Source organism: Toxorhynchites rutilus, chromosome 3 (genome assembly GCF_029784135.1).
Source record: "Toxorhynchites rutilus septentrionalis strain SRP chromosome 3, ASM2978413v1, whole genome shotgun sequence".
Taxonomy (NCBI): Eukaryota; Metazoa; Arthropoda; class Insecta; order Diptera; family Culicidae; genus Toxorhynchites; species Toxorhynchites rutilus.
In genome coordinates, this window is record NC_073746.1 from 98,255,535 (window position 1) to 98,273,205 (window position 17,671).

General features: G+C 39.8%; 2 protein-coding genes across 2 annotated transcripts; one reads left to right on the top strand and one right to left on the bottom strand.

Moving 5' to 3' along the window:
* Positions 1-630: 630 nt before the first annotated feature.
* On the bottom strand, positions 631-10,809 carry LOC129775036 (uncharacterized). Its single transcript, XM_055779208.1, has one exon. It carries the CDS (start codon positions 10,773-10,775, stop codon positions 738-740), a length of 10,038 nt encoding a protein of 3,345 aa, XP_055635183.1. The 5' UTR covers positions 10,776-10,809; the 3' UTR covers positions 631-737.
* A 4,264-nt stretch (positions 10,810-15,073) lies between these two features.
* LOC129775038 (uncharacterized) lies at positions 15,074-16,135 on the top strand. Its single transcript, XM_055779213.1, has one exon. The coding sequence runs from the start codon at positions 15,144-15,146 to the stop codon at positions 16,005-16,007; it is 864 nt and encodes a 287-aa protein (XP_055635188.1). The 5' UTR covers positions 15,074-15,143; the 3' UTR covers positions 16,008-16,135.
* Positions 16,136-17,671: the final 1,536 nt, after the last annotated feature.

Sequence of the window (17,671 nt, forward strand, 5' to 3'; positions counted from 1 at the left end):
TTTACTCCCATCATGATTCGTGTGATATGTTTTAGGCAGGTATATTTTAAATAATTATAGTTACGAAATAGTTCTTATACTATTAGATATAATATTATCTTCTTATGTCCACATTTTATACAAATCTTCATATTTGTTGGATAGATCAAGAAAAAAAACATTTTTAAGTGTAAAATTTCTTTCTTTCTTTGTTTTTAAGAGGCTTTAAACTTTGCAGTTCATTCGCCTCTATGTGTAAAATGGATTGAAATAATTATGCAGTCTTAGTAAATATATATATAAATCGTTTATTTTTACAGGCTCAGTTACATTAGTTTAAAGGAGCCGAATTCTTGAATATATGTTTTAAAACTATACATAAATAATTTTCCTAACACTATGGTTAGTAAGGTGGAAAACCGATTACTCGCGGTTTACTCGAGTTTAGAGGGTGACATATTCTTTCAGGAAAGGGATGGGATACAAGGGAATTGTTACAATGTTGATGATCACACTCGATTCTTAAATCTATTCGTATATCTATTGTATATTTACATTTCAACTTATTTTACTGTTTATACCAAGGGGGCCAATCGCTCGCAATGGATGAAAAGGAGGGTATAAGGACATAGGTACAATCACACACGAAGATCGATAGCTTTAAGGAAAACATATATTTGGGTCATGTAATAATTAGTCTTAGTAAAGTAATGAACTAAATTTAATTACGCTTACAGCTACGAAAACAGTGCATGTAATCACTGAGCTTCAATTCTTAATCGATCATTCGCATTATTGAAAGTATTTCTATGGACCATGCTCAAGTCATTATTCACTGCTGATAATGACACTACAGGGGGGATAACGTTATATTTGGGCTCAGCTATGTATGACCACGCGAAAGTTTCCACTAACTCTTCCTCTAAGGCCTTCACACGATCCAACAAATCTTCCGAGCTACCAATTTGAGAGTTTTCAGAATAATATTTGAAATCTTCCAACAAATCTTCGAAAATATGTTCAGCCCATATGATTCGTTCTTTGCGCTCGAGTTTTGATGAATAAATCATATTTCTCAAGTTATTAACTTTCTGCGTTAGGTATTCAACATTAACCTCTGGATCTTCTGCGAGCTTCATCGGTTCTTTTTCGCTTGATGATGGCTTTAGGATTGAGCTCAGGTAGCTTTTGATATTTTCATAAGCAATGGGAGCGATCAATGTCAACATAAGCCATCCATTGAGATGATCCAGAGGATTGGTTGTTACATTTGGTGTGAAAAGCAGTGAGCTACTTTCCCCATCACATACCACGGATGGTTGCGCGGCGTATTCGATAGGGCTGCAATGTGAGTAGAAATCTTCAGTGATATATTTTCCTGGGTTGGATTTCGAGAATATTATGTATTGTGAATCATAGCCGTAGCAATGCACGCGTTGAGTTTCACTTTGTACTTCAACATGATAGCAATTTCGAAGTATATAGGCATTGCGTGGGTTTCTTTCGAAGCTTCGACGAATTAATCCTGATGGCTCAGATGAGTATTCATGTGGACTGAAGAAATACTTGATACGAGCGTAAATTGTGCTAAATATATAATCGAACGGCGACGATAATGTTCCACAAGAGTTCAACATACTCGTGTGTGAATCTTTAACTGGATCATTGTGCTGGTTGAACTGTTGGAGTTGACAGCAGTTGATGCTCCGTTTCATTCGTAAACCTTCACGTTCATTCATATTTTTTATATCTTGTCCATCTTCATCCACTCCGCCAGATACCACGACCAAAGCTGATGATACAGTGTCAATAACTTCCTGTACAAAAGTATCATTCTGATTTGATCTAACGACCAGCATCTGTGCTAGACCACTACCCCTAGATCGTATCATTTGTTTGGCCAGATCTGAGAAAGTCTGTTTTGCCTGACCCACCAAAGCTTGCGTATCTTTTAAATAAGCCTTCGCATCCGACAAAAATAACTTCATATCGCCAGTCTTAAAGGTATTAACTACTTCTTTCAAATTTTTAACATTGTTTACGATACTTTTCTGTATATTGTGTAGATCCGGTGAGACTGACATTCCAAAGGTAGCCCCTAGGGTTAACATCCATACGGTATCGGGATTTTTCCAATCCCATTCCCAAAACTTAAAGTTCCCATCGTTGGTGAGCGATCCCGCAAAAAGGGCGACGCCAGTTGAGCTCCCGGTAACAACTCCTACAAAAACTATTTTTTCAATTCCCGTTAGAGCCATATAATGTTTATGTACCCCTGCAATCCCCGCGAATAAAGTTGCCCCTATAAGCCCTCCTGAGAATAACGAATTCCACGTTCCCGGGCTGGACCAATTCCATTCAGCCGGATTCCAATTTTTATTTGCCGATGCACCACCAATGAAGGCGAAACCGATTGTCGTACCGGCTATAACTGTTCCCGCCAGTATCCCTGACATCCCAACAGTGGTCGTGAGGAAGGTGAAAGATGCACCGATACCTGTGGGTGCTAGCGCACCGGAAAGAGCACCCAAAACTCCTCCTATCAGAGTTGGGCGTAACTTCCATTTGGTAGGGTTAAATGAATTGTTAGCAGCCGAAGCTCCAAAGTAGCCACCAACTACGGCAAGGGCTATAATGGGAATGAGGAAAGCAAACTGACCATCTGGATCCACCATAGAGATGGGAGAGTTTCCGGCATATACATAGGGGCTTGGATACTGTTCCTTCGGATCGATTTGATAGAAACGACCAATTTCGGGATCATATAACCGTGCGTGGAAGTTGTAGAGTCCAGTTTCTTCATCCCATTCCTGTCCGGTATAGCGGTACATTATTCCTCCCTCCGGAAGGCTATTGTACTCTCGAAGTATCTGTCCGTACGGATAATAATCATACGCTGCAACGACCTCACCGTTTTTGATGACCAATCGAGTGGAACCCTCGTGATCCGCATATACACTGTAAAACTCACCATCGCGCATAAACCCAATAAGAGTAGCTTCTGAGTAAATATATGCGGAGCTACGGACGTGGACCTGTTTGTTGTCCTTGAAATGTGTTATGTCATAATCGACGAGACACTTCCCTTTAATATCTCGCACGTAATATTTCTCTTGCAAAATGTCATCGTTCTTGTCCCTGACTTGTTTAAATATCCTCTCACCTCGGACGTCGTATCGAAATATCAATTTGCGTCCATCGGACATTTCAATGAGGGTGGCTCTGTTCATCAACGGGTCGTACACAATTTTGTCGATTCCTTTGTGTGTCGCGTACGTAACGCTGCCTTCGAAATTGTGTTTCATCGGATACTCAACCTCACGCATTCCTTCGGACCTCAAATCAGTGCAGTAAACTTTGGATATCTTGTTTGTATTTTGGTGGTACTCCATTCGGTAGCGTTTGAATCCAGTATAGAAGTGGACATGATTCCCGTTGGGATCAATATCATACGACTGAACGTCGCCATCGGAGCTGCTCAGAGATTTCGAGAAATGATCGTGCAGTGTGAAAACGATTTCGCCCAGGTACCGTGAATATTTTTTCAAAGTTTCCTTAAGCTCAGGGTTCAACGAACTCGTTGACTTGTCTGATCGGGTACCAACAATCTGGAGGGACTGTAGTTCCTTCCAAATTCCTCTACAGATGCGACTTCGATTGATTTCATCGTCTCCATGCCAAACTTCACAGATGATCTGGAATACTTGCTCCGAGAGATCCTTGCGTGCTCTGATGACTTTCGCAAAAAGTGTTTCAAGCACTGTGGCGTAAACATGGTTCGTAATATTTGGGTGAAACAGGGACATACCGGGGAGAGCGTGACACGATTTGCTATTGCTGCAGTCTGTTATAATGAAGCCGGCGCCCTTCAACGAACTCCAAATATCTCTCGATTCAGCGGCATTAATCCCACGGATGTTCTGCGAGAAAGTAAGCTGGGTTAGAGGATTGAGAGATTTTTCGTTTGAATTTTGGAAATATTTTGCCTTTATCAGCTGTTTATGATTTTCGTAATCGTAGCGGTTACCATAGATCTCTGGAAACCCATTGGTCGTAAGTATTGATGAAATGTGGTACGCTCTGCTTCCTGTGTTACAAATGAGTGGCATTTTAAGTTCTTCGGCGGGGTAAAGAGTTTTTTGGGGTCTGCTGAGGCTATCCAAATGTCCCGTTCTCTTCAGCGATTCGAAACAAAGCGCCGCTTGTTGCGTCGTGGTGTGATTAGCCGTGAAATGTGTTGGATTTAGCTTTATTAGTCTTAGATTACTACGAGTATGCCATGTTGCGTTGAAGGTAGTGACGGAAACTGTTCCATCACCGAAAGATCCACTTCCATAGCCACCGCTGATATAGTCCACTGTTTCACTCAAGAAGTTGTCTTGGATTTTGGAAAGATACCCTGGCTGGTTATATGTAAATGTCCTCTTATAACCATAGGAATCTTGGGGTTCGAAGTGTATCTCTTTCACACTATCCAGAGGAGTGTAGCTCATGGATGCGAGGATTTTTTTCCCAATGCGAACCTCCTTGATCAATCCTTTCGCGTTATAATCGTAAGATATTTTCAAGGGGTTTTCGTCGAAAGCAATTGGATAGGTCATTTGAACAAGTTTATCATTCATGTATCGATAATCTACCGAAATAGAACTATTCGGTGATACGAATATCTGATTCAACAGGTTTTTATTCTCATCGAAAATGAGTGTTTCGGTGATCATAACACCATCGGAAACTTTTCTGGATTTTATTACTCGGCTCCGATACGATGGACTAATCTCGTTCTCCCCAAAATCGAACATCGCAAAGTTTGATGATTTAGGCAAAATCGAATAATTAGGCAAATATGTCGGTAGCTCACTTTTTCGAAAATTCAGTAATCCTCTTTCTATGACATTTCCATCAAATCTGTATGTGTGATAGATGGTATAATTCAACGACGATTCTCGATCGCTGTTTGTGAAAAATCGCAACAAGCCTTCCTTCGAATACATAAACTCTTGTTTTCCTGAATCAGGGGTAACTTTCTCTATAAGGCGTCCTTCATCGTCGTATCGATACTGCACACTCCACAATTCTCTCAGTCTAGCCTCTTTTTCGCTGAAAACCTGTTCATCGAAAGGAGTGGTTCTTGCGAAAGTATTCACCCTTTGATGATAGCTTGGTGGCAACATTCGGATCAACCGGTTCTGATCGTTGTATTCAAAGGTGGTCAAGCGATGATCATGGCCAATAACCCTGACCACTTCTGCCACTTTGTTTTTCCGCGCATCGTATACCCGGATCATCAGGGTACCTCCGGAATGTAGTTCGAAATCATGCCTGTATCCTCGAGCGGCCGGAAATAACACCTTCAGGAAGGAAATGTTTAGATTCGATCCATATTTGATGCTGAGTGGTCCTTCCACTGCGAATTCCTTCCCGGGAAGTCCGAAAGCGGCTTTGGCTTCCAGCGGATCATCGCGGTAGGATATCCGTGTGTACGGATAACCTTCGCAATCAGGATTTCGTTCATTTACTAATCCCTCGGCCTTTCCTGTGGCCAAGATTTTATCTAGGCTCGTGATAAAATTTGGATTATAGTTGAGTAACGATCCATTGAACGCCTTCAATTCAGTCCATTTGGTCTTCATGATAGGCCGGTCGAGATCATCGTAGATAATTTGCCGCATATTAACGCTATCGTGGTCTTTCAATTCAATCTCTTGGACAGTCAGACCCAATTTATTGAGGTAATATAGGTTTACCATCGGGTCATACAAGTACATATTCTCGTAAAGTGACGCTTGTCCGGAGACTTTGAACACGACATGAGACAATTGTTCCGGCGTTGTATTGTGTTTATTCTCACTTACGAGATGTCCTTGTATCCAAACAACAATGAACGATTTCGTTAACAGTACAGTAAATTCTCCCTCCGAATCAATGGTAAATGAGTCGTTACCAGTTATTTTTATGATCGTTTGTCTCGTATTTCGTTCCATACGGATAGCGAACTGGGCTAGCTGGGTAACTATGCTTCCAACACCTTCAAACTTGTACAAGAATCGAACAACGAAAACGTGCGGCGTATACTTCAACGATTTGTGTACCTGACCAACTAGTCTGGCATTCGTGTATTCAATTTCACCTAACATTGGCTTCATTTCAACGCGTGAGTTCAAACTTCCATTCTTCCGAACGCAATAGTTTCGGGATTTCAGGGCATAGTTATCTACAATCCCAACCTCGGAAATTCGGGCAACGATGTTCCCAAAAGGATCATGCAAGACATGCTGCAAAGCACCGGAGTTCTTTAAGACAGCTCGTACTTTACCATTCCTCCGATCAAAGATGTTAGCTTCAAAGTCAAAATTCATCGGAGTCACTCGTAGATGATCTACATCCAATGGAGATGAGCCGGTATTTTTTATTCGGATGTCAAGTTCGACTTGGCCGTGCTTAGGGTCGGCCTCGTAAAATGATTCTACGTAGCTCCAATCCGCAATTGTCCGCTGTACCTTGCCTTCTATAAGTTGTAACATTCTACCGCTGCCAGTTATTCTTGTACTTAGCCTTCCAGGAATGGTGGAACTTTGGTTCGCTCGCATCCAGCAAGATACCAGAAAAGAAACATTTCTAAGCTTTGGTTCCAATCGCCCAGAAATGGATGATCCCAACTGTAGTCTGAGAAAATGATTCGAATCCTCCTCCACAATCATTTTTTCGTCGAATGCCCATTTCTTAAATCCGCCTATTCGATTGACTTCATACGGTTCAAATCCATAGTATGACACCACTTCCTGTGATATGCTATAGGGCCGGAAATCAACGATTTTATGTCGCTTGCGACGATCAGTCAAAAACTTATCGTCGTCAATTTTTTCCGGCTCTTCGCCTTCACTAGGCTCAAAGGTCTTAACGACAATCCCTTTGGAATTATACGCCATCTTGCTACTGTTTCTAGTGTCGGCCAAATTGAACGCCTCCTGATACCATCCATACAATTCCGATTTCCCACCAGGCAAAACCTTGGATTTAGTGAACGCAAATCCATCAGAGTAGGACTTCACTTTGGTGGAATCATATTCGAACACGGTGGAGCGTTTATCATGCTTGGAGTGGATAAGTTCCTGCTTTATGATAACGCTCTGACGGTAGTTGAGGAATGATTTCAGCGACCTGATGGTGATCTCCTTCCCATCCTCAGTAGTCGTTATGAGCGCGTAAGGATTGCTCATCCTACTTATCACCTCACCATCCGGAAGGTAGTGTAATCGTTTATTCTCGAAGGTGAAAATCTTACCACGTTCGTTGGGCTTTTGAACACCGACAAAAGCTGGATACGATGGGAAAAGATCATTCCCATTGTCTGTAAGCAGATCCAGGAGCAATTTCTTCCCATTCGCTGTGTCGTACAATTTGAAAGTTTCATTTTTCTCCGGTTTAGCAAGAACTATCGAGTCACCTAACTTCATTTCAAATTTTGATAAAGTTATTGTCTCTTGACCAATCTTTTCCTTGTTCCAACGGAGTCCATCGAATCGAAATTTGTGCGAGGCAGCTACTACATGATCACTGTTAACGTACACTCCAAATTTGGCTGGATCGATTGCGAAAGGAACTGCCACTGTTATGTTCCTGTAAATTTGCTGAAGATCGGAGTCCAGCTTTTGGTAGCTCTCGTTACGATATTTGTTTTTTTCCGCTTCGGAGGCACCTGGATGTTGACGTATTTCCGTTTCAATGTCTTCCTTAATTCGCTTAATTTCGTCAATTATGGATCCTGTATGACTTTTCACGCTTAGTTTAAACTTTCCATTCATTTGCGTGTACCCAAGTTTGAAATTATTTCCGTTCATCGGCGGGAGCTCTAGTAGATACCGACTTAAATCTTCTACCAAAACAGAAACGGTTTCATGATGTATCAGGTCGTATTTAGCGTTGAAAACTCTGAAGTGAACATTCAAAAACAACTTTTGTCCTTGTAAGCTCAATGTTCTTATAATTATAGCATTGTGATGTATATGAAGTGTCCCTTTTTTAAATTCGTATTTGAGAAGTTCGATCGTTTTTTGATCCACATCAAACTGATCGAACACCAGTAGACTAGATTTCATTAGATTTGTACCTATCAGAACCGTTTTTGTAATCCACTCGCCGTCGTAATCTTGAAATCCTACCGATAATTCCAGATCATCATAAACTACATAGGCATAGGAGAAAGCTTGCACTATTATATCCTCCGAAAGATTGTTCAAAACCGGTTTAATGTCCCATCGATTGTTTATCAGCTGTAGCACGGCAAGCTTGCTGCCACTTCTTATCAGAATAAAAGTTCTTCCGACCATAAACACACTTTCTTTGGAGAGCTTCATGTATGAGGCCTCCGACGACCAGCCCTGAGTTGTCTGTCGGAACAGACAAATCTCCTTATGATTAGCGTGTGTCAGCACCACGAGGAAGAAGAGCTCGGCAGTTAGAATCTCAAAATTTATGACTACCTCTTTGCCCAAATGGGGGAATGCTAGACCCGACATTTGCGTGGTATCTGATCCTACAATGTCTCGGGCTTTAATGTGAACCTGACCGGATTTTGTTTTACCCCCGACCATCATATAATTCGGTCCATATCTAACTTGTGCATCCGAGAAGAACTGCAGCTTGTTCGCTACCGATGCGGCCGGAAACTGTATGGAATTATAGGAAAATTTTGATACAAGACCGTTTGGATAATGAATCTCGGTTAAGGCTTCCTTAGGACCATTGTATTTGAACTCGAGAATTGGGGTTTCGAATTGAGTTATCGCTGCCAGTCGTGTAGCTGAGCTATCCGTACTATAAACAAATTTAACTTCTTGTGTGTAATCCCTTGTTCGTACAAGAAAACCAGACAGAAGTTTCGAATTGTTATTCTCAATATAAGCAAACCGAACAGAATCATCATTGTTACTAACGATTCTGAGCAGATTCAATGTCCGCACGTAGGGCTCTCCAGAAGTGAGTGTAGAATACTCCGGACTGTAGATATACCGCAAAAAGTTCTCATGTCGGTCTTTTTTCATCGCAAGAAACCAAACGACTGGTTTCAATTTCGTGGGAACCGACGAATTGTCAACAATCGGCCACTCTTCCGAACCTGGCTCCCATTGGATCCAGTCTATGTTATTCAGCGTCCCATAGAACAGAGTTTCGGAGGCCGTTTGCACTTCCCAGCTATTCTGTGATTTGTGAAACTTGATGGTCACGTCAGTAGAATCATCCAATGCAAATGAAATATGTTCGTTGGTGAGCCCGTCGAACTTTTGCTTCAACTGCGACTGTGAGCCGTCCTTCACTAGGTAATAGTTGTGATCAATCGGAAAAATACTCCCGCGACGATCAATGTAAATGCAATCTACCGGGAAGGACCAACCAACACCTAGAACATCTGCCGGACTACTTTCCCTGAAGTTAATAGACTGACTTATCGATAGACCGAAAGCATTCGGAATATCTATGAGAGGTACGGTAAAATCCAAAGCTCCCAGAAGAGGATTTCTTGGATATAGTAATGAAGCCACGTTGAGCTGATCGTGTAGAGGCAAAGCTGATGGAAATGTAACCGAAGGTAACATCAAAGGCTTCGTTTTCATCTCATTTGCTAGTTCGCTACTATTTTGGTCAGAATATGAATTTACAGACGAATCCTTTGCTTTCAATCGAAATGCGAATGATTTTAAACTGTTCTCACCCATCGTTATCAACTTTTTATCCCCTGTAATGATGTATGATTTTACATGCCTGTCAAAGACATCGAAACTACTCTCGTGTAAAATATTAAAAACTAGATATTCACTGAGCAACACACCAACCGCATTGAGTCCCGATGGTCCATCGTAGAAAATTTCATCAATTCCATCGCGCTCGATGTCATAGAGGTTGACTGCTTCAGTATGCACTGCAGACCATCCCAGTTCCTTCCTGAATTCTGGAATATAGAACACTTGCTCGTAGTCGCGAGATTGTTGCGAATATATATAGCACGTAGCTCCAGTTTGGTTGAAGTATAAAATATCTCGAAGTGTTTTCTCCCCTCGAGAAAAACGTCCAAATAATATTCGATCATCTAGTTGCGCGGAAAATGGTATTGCGTTGGTTAACAAAATTTGTTCCATTCTGTGGGTACTTCCAAACTTGAAAATGCTGAGGGAAGTATGAGCGGTACGTAGCACAAACGCTTGTTGATCTGTAGAGTCTACATATTCCAGCAAGATATCCGTATCCTCATCCATCCAGGACGATCCAATGTGCGGATCTGTGTCCATTTTCCAGATTGGCTGTTGCGATCGTTTCAACGCTCCCTCCTTGATTACCGCTTCGAAAGCAAGGTTTCCTCTGTTATCACGGCTCACGATACCGATTTTCGTTGCATCGGAGTAGAAATGACCAAATAGTATAAGATGATCCGACCGATTCCAACCGTAAATGTCGTGATAACGCCCATCGGATGCTAGAAGATTCAGCCGCATGTTCTCGTCCAATTTGAAAATGTGAATACCAGTTCTAGTCCGGACAACGATGAATCCATCCCTAGTTACCAACCAAGGACTTTTACCGATTTCATCGGAAGAACTGAAGATTGCACTTCGATTCCACTGGTGCTGCCATAATTCCGTGGCCCGAATGTACTTCAAACATAGCAACGAGTCGTCTGCTCTTACCAGCAGAATTTGGCTTTCAACACCGCCAATCCGTACAGTTTTGGTTTTAACTTGCACAATATTATACTTCAATCCGCTTAAGAGCTCTTGCGTTTGCTCTGGGACGTAATGCTTCATTTTCTTTTTTTCGAGTAGCGTCCATCCATATGCAAAATAGTAAGGCAACTAAGCAAGAGATTTCGCCGGGGCAGAATAAGTAGGCACCGAAAGTGTGGATTCCCCGTCTTGGAGATAAGCGGTTAGAATTATAAATATTCGTCTGCAGCCACGAATTATTCACCTAATTGAATGTAAAAGCTTTCAATCTACATTAATTGTATAAAAACTATGAAATTATTGGTGTTTGGGTTGAATGCTTTAGCTGAACACATTTCACATGATCGAGACCAAAAATTCGAATTGAAACTCTCCTAGCGATTCGACCGGAATTGAACACGTCACCATTTGTATAGCGTCAATATATCCCCTGTGTAGTTCCTTTTACATTTCTAAATCAAGAGTGCTAGGAGCTCTTATCGTAAAGTTCTGGCTAGAAGTATGAAAGACCTCCACGCAATGTTATATCTATCTTACAATTTGCATCGCGGGGTTCTAGTGAAACATTTGGCATTTGGAAAAGATCACTAGCTTCGTCCCGCTCAAAATGGATTTTTTGTTATCAATACCTTCAAACATTCACGTTTTCTTACTAAGCGAACGTTCATGGGCCCAATCACAGAACTGTTTGTTGATTGATCTTTTAATTTATATTCCTCGTTCCCAAAAACCAACACATGCCCATTTGCTTGAATAGTTCTCGAGTTATGCAGAAACTTGTATTTCATTTGTATGGTTACCCCCTCCCGCCCTTAGAGAGGGGGGAAGAGTGCGAACCTCAATTTCTCGCCCCGTAAACCACATGCCAAATTTGGTTTCCATTTGCTTGATAAGTGTTCGAGTCATGCAGATTTCAAATGCATATCACGTAGAATCGTTCTTACGATATACATTATGATATATACCATTAGACGGAAATTTTATCCAGCTTTTTTTTCGTCTGCGACATCAACAGTGGAAATAATAATAACAAATAATTTACATATATTTTGTATATTTTGCGAGCGGATAGAAAGGTGAGTCATGTATTATACATTCTTTCTTTCAATTTCGTTTCCATGAATGTTGTATGCAATACAAAATTGTGTGCAATAATTCGCTCTACCAAATAAATTAGCAAGATTTTTTTCGAATGTAAACATATTGAAGTAATCAGATGCAAGATTTCATACATCACTCGAATCATTCGAATTGGGCCGGAAAATCAATACAATTATCGAATTTTACTCGCATACAGGACTGCCAAAACAGCAAAAGCAAAACTTCAAATTGAAGATGACATCTATTATTGATACATAACTGCAGCCCAGTTAACGTACGCCCTGTTATAGATAAGTCCAGTTGAAGACAGTCCAGCTAGCGAATGACTTCTGTATATGACGAAGAACATCTTAACACATTAACACCTTCCCGTATTATTTGATACGTCACACATCAAGTTAATTCACTACTCTGCTGAGCGTTTTAGCGCCTATGTTGTCCAAGTACGAGTGAGACTCGATGTTGTATGGGAAAAGCTTAAAGATCGGAAAGAAATCTATAAGACATACGCCTGGGACCGCACGTTTTGACTTTTGTAAAGTTAGCGGATGAAAGTTTTTGTTGCGTGCAAGTTTCTGTTCAACGTCTTGCTGGATTGATTGAATAATGAATTATTTCTGTTGAAATAAATTGATTGTTTATCAAGTAGCAACCTTCAAAATCATGCTAATTAGATAGTTAGATAGAATTGAATCATTAATCTTTCCACATAATTAATTTTTTTCTTGATCGTTACAGAGAAAAGTTATAGACTGAAACGCATTATTACAAAATCTATGAATGTTTCAGATAGAATCTAGACGCACTGCTCGCACTGCTTTGACTTCAGCGCTCCTTATGATCGGTTCTGGAATGCAGATTGTTTGGAAAATTCGATAATGAGAGTCTTGTTACTAAGCATTAATATTTTAAAAAGTGACTGATGGAAGCCAAAAGAAAAAAAATACGAGGGTCGTTAAAAAAATTAGCTTCAGTGCATCAGAAATCGCGGAAAAATAAAGTAATCTACGTTTTATTTTCTATTTTTCTACATAATCGCCGTAACGTCGAGGCATTTTTCATAGCGTGGCACGAGTTTTTCTATTCCGAGCGCGATGTGCGTAGCGTCCAACTTTTTGAAGTACGATGTAACTGCGTCACGAATTTCTTCAGTGTTATCGAATCGTTGACCGCCGAATGCCTGTTTGGTTGTCCGGAAAGCTCGTGCTGATTTTTGGCAAAACAAAGGCGTGAATTTAATAGACAGCCATCTTTCACACAGCTTAAAATTATATTCTCTCAGAACATGTTTGTTTTCTCGATTGTTTTGTGCTGGTCACAGAGTTAAAGTTTTTGTTATTGAGAGAATTTTGTAGAGAACTTTTGATCATTTATATTCTTCCCAAAAACCTACAGCATCACTATAGTGAATTGCAGAGATATCAATATGAAGACTTTCTTTGAATTCATCGTCCATACTTTGGAATGAATCTTTACTCACCAAATAAAGAAACATATCAACCGTGGATGAATTGTTAAGTTTTTTTTTTAAATTTTCACAACATAATTTGATTCGATGGTAGATGTATTTATTATAATTTCACCATTAAAGCTGATTCTACTTTGAATCTGACGAGCAAATGTTATAAAACATCTTGTCATATTGACTTAGAATTCAAAAAACTTCTCTCGAGTAATTTTACACTCTGAAACGTATGCTTTCATTAATAACTTTGCGGTTACTCGTACATACACAACATACAAGGTAATGTTGTTCCTCAAACTTAATCTCGTTATTATTTCTGAAAATCGTCATCCGGTCTAATGAGATTATCCAGTACTGTTTTGAAAAGAGCTCGGAACATTTGTGCATAGTTAAAATGATTCGGGATTTTCACTTGTTCACTTATTCGGGAGAATCCTATTCAGTCGATTTGTAACGATCATACATATTAATAAAAAAAAGTTAGATACAGCTTTGTATCAGGAGAATGAGGAGTAGTTTTATGTAAGCATTATACACGTACGAACCGAAGAGCTATTATTGCCGTACTCATTTTCAACAAAGAAAACTTTGACAGGGATCTTAGTATATTTATGTTTTCATATATGGATAGTTTTCATACATAAGGATAATGTTTCAAAATCAGGATGTTTTGTCAGGATATCAGGGAACATGCCAAAAAGTCTGGGAAACCCGGAAAAATTAGGAAGGTTGGCATCTCTGAGCATGACACATTGTGATTCATTGGACATTAACAGGTTTCCAAACACTACCCAGCGCACTCTCCAGGATTAGCACATTCTGATTGCCACATATTCAGATCGATGCAGCAGGACTTTACTCACTTCCTAAATGTCGAACGAGAATGGGAGAACGGGAAAGGAATACATCGAAACCAACGTCGTTTTATAGAGATGGTATCGTATTCCAACAAGTTACTATGAACTTGAAGATGTACAAGCAAGACTATTTGAAAAACAACATTCTACCGTACGATGGAACATATGAAAAAATTTTATTAAAAATTAAACCTCAAGCATTAAAAAGTACCTCAACCAAAAAGGACCAATTCCGGTAACAATTTGGAAACTATCAAATAATTTTTTAAAATTTTTATTAATTTTATAAAGTTAGACAGGGTGGGTGGGAGGACATGGTGTCTCGGGACGTAGCAGAAATAAAGAGATGTTGAAAATGAATGGCCGCCCAGGTTGGACAACGGAGTGTCCTGAATACACAATGTTTCAGAACTATAGAACCAATAAAATTGAACAAGATTATGAATATAGGGTAGCATATGATTACCATTTTCGTTTATAATACTAGCTTTATAGTTTTTATTATTTTGATCGTATGTGTAACATTCAAAAATTCAATGTTTCGGTGTTGCAAAACCATAGAGCCAAACGAAAAATACATTGCAAATTGCCAAATTAACATTTATTAGCATGAATGAATTACAGCAAGTCCATGATGCGTAAGTACTCCTTTGTTTTCAATCCATTCACACAACCTATTCGGCAGACTTTCAACCAAGCTACGGCATGTTGAAACCAGGTTTCCGCTCCACGCAGATAAAACTAGTTCTATAATTATGGAACATAATGTGTGTTGGCAATGATTGTATTTTTCTCAGGATCTTGAAAATAATTAGTCTTTCACGCCTAAGTATTCACAATACTAGTGTTTGTTCATAAATTAAGTAAAGGTAAAGCAAAACAGTCAGGAGGTCATCTAGGGTTTCCCCAACGCCGTCTCTTGTTCTGCATTTTGATAAGATTGCTCGACAGAATCAATGCAAAAACAGAGAACAGCAGTAGAATAACGATCCTACTCAGTCTGGTGCATAACAGCATCAATACAAGATGTCGCGGATAAGTGTTTTGTTAATTTTCATCTTAACAGCTAGTTTTGCTTCTGGTGCTAGCCTCATCCGTGCGAAACGCCAACAATTCAGACCGGCTGGAGCCTGTACAGTTTCTCATCAGGAAATAAATGAATTAATCAGGATCACCAAGAATCTCAACACAGCAATGGAAGACACTCAGCCAGTCAGTAGATTTGGGGATGCGACAGAGATTGATGATCGTGATATGTGTGCAAAACAGCTAGGGCAGTTCCGTGGAACAGTGCAAACGATGCTTAAAAATTACAAATCTCTCAACCAAGATACTATGAGCCAAACACAATACGAGCGTGCCAAGGCCAAATATCAAACGCAAATTCAGAGCCTTTTGAAGAAAATCGACAACCTCAAAAGAGACGTGGAAAGCAGCTATCGTGAGGAAATTGACAAATTGAGCACCACAATGCAATCGCTTAAAGTGCAACTAGACGACAATTTGAGTTTATTAGAAAAAGCCCAAAATGAAAGCCGCTCCGCTCGCATCAGTTTGTGTATTGCAAACGTGAGAGCCGGTAGGATCGAAGACGCTCTGAAAGATTTGAAAGATCTAACGCAACTTCCTTACGAGCGGATTGTAACAGAAGTGTATGAAGATCAACCTGAAAACACTGTGTTGGTATTGAATTTTCTGGAAGCTATTGATTTATACTATGAACCTGTTCGTGGTTATGAGAAATTATACTCTCTTATGAAACGGAATAATCAGCTCAATGGTATAGAAGGCCGTCGTCTCTTGTTGCACATAATGGCCCTAATGTTAGCTGACAACGAGCAATCACGTCGAGCAACGACTTTATTAGAAACATTCAAAGCAAATGTTTAGATATTGTAAGCACAATTACATCAGATTTTCTAAATTCAATAAATAAATGTAAGAAATAGTAGAACATATTATTGGCCTCCCCAATGCCTAGCCCTTTCTTTATTCCAAATATATTCGTCGTCACAGGAGTTGAGCCAGAACTCGAAATTTTTTTCCGTTCCAGGAGATATGGTGAGCGTCTGATCCAAACATACAACACCCAATTTATCATTGTACATAAATCGTGTGTTCACCAATCGTTCCCCAGTGGCCACATTCCCGATGTGAAATGCCCCACTTGTGTTATTTCGAAAGAAACGGAATTTGGCTCGGTCTCCCAGTTTTTCTCTGGCATCTTTTCGTAAAAACACACTTCGACACACACCACTGACGTTGTCACCATCTGCACTGGCGTACATGAACCCCGAGCTACGCATACTCATTACGTAAACGTCCGTAGACGTGGGATTTTCCGACGTTACAACCCACATAGCCGCATCCGGGACTTCGCGATCACCGGGATCGAAGCGGAAGATTCGTCTTTTCTGCGGATCTTTCCGCCAAAACAGGGCCGAGTCGACTACATATCGATGTAGGCCGTTAGCAAGTGTGAAACAAATTGGATGTGGTAATTCGTCGAAACGGACAGCTCCCATTTCATTGGAATGAACAAGGTCGATAATCTTCAACAGCACTAAGATCAACAGAAATACAGTTTTCATTTTTAATGTATTATTACTTGTTTCTAATCGCTATTATTGAGCTGAGAACTATACATCATCAGATGTAGGTTCACTTTTATATGGATTGATAAGGCTCATACGGCTCGTTTTAGCGTTTAATTCATTAACATCTGAAGTGTTACAAACACAGGGTGCAACCTTTTAATGCATTTTCAACATATATATCAGAACCAACCAGAGTAATCAATATTTCCCTTGTATTTCATTGATTTCTTTTTTTTTTATATGCTTCCAGAATTTGAAAAATCTGATCATAGATCAGTTTATGAGGCTGTCCAATTAATTTATAAGGTACACCGGGGCAAGTTGAAACGATTTTTTCGAAGTTCAACTTGAAAGTTATCTTAAAAAAACACTATGACAGATGACTTTCGAGAAAAAATTACAGGAGGTTGTGTTTAAGACACGACCGCATTGTTGACGAAGAACTTCGCTGTAGTTCAATTCAAGTCGCTTGTTTATAACGGATATTATTTTAAAGTGTTACGAAAATTTTGAAATAACCATTCTACCAGTTTGGTAGCCCTGAAATGTTTCTTCATTGTAGAATCATTTGACGATAATTGTTTGATGATTCATTCTTGTGCTCGCAGAACAATACATGCTCGAGATAAGCGCAGCTGTCATCCTTAATGGAGAAAGTTTTGCTACTGGCAAGCGAAACCAAATCACATACAAAATTTCAGAACGAAATTTTCTTTCTTGGTGACAAAATAAACGAAATAAACTCTATCTGTTAATCTCAACAACCTCGAAAAGAGTAGCACTGCTTCAATATGATCAAGATTAGCGCAAATGCAATCCTAGTTGAAAGCAGCTTTGCGACTGGCACGCGAGCCCAAATAAATTAATAACATAATATAACTTATTGAATAACTTGGTATTCCCCAAATAATTTTTTGGTGTACAACCTTAACACCTGCTTCACCATAGCGTCAGTTC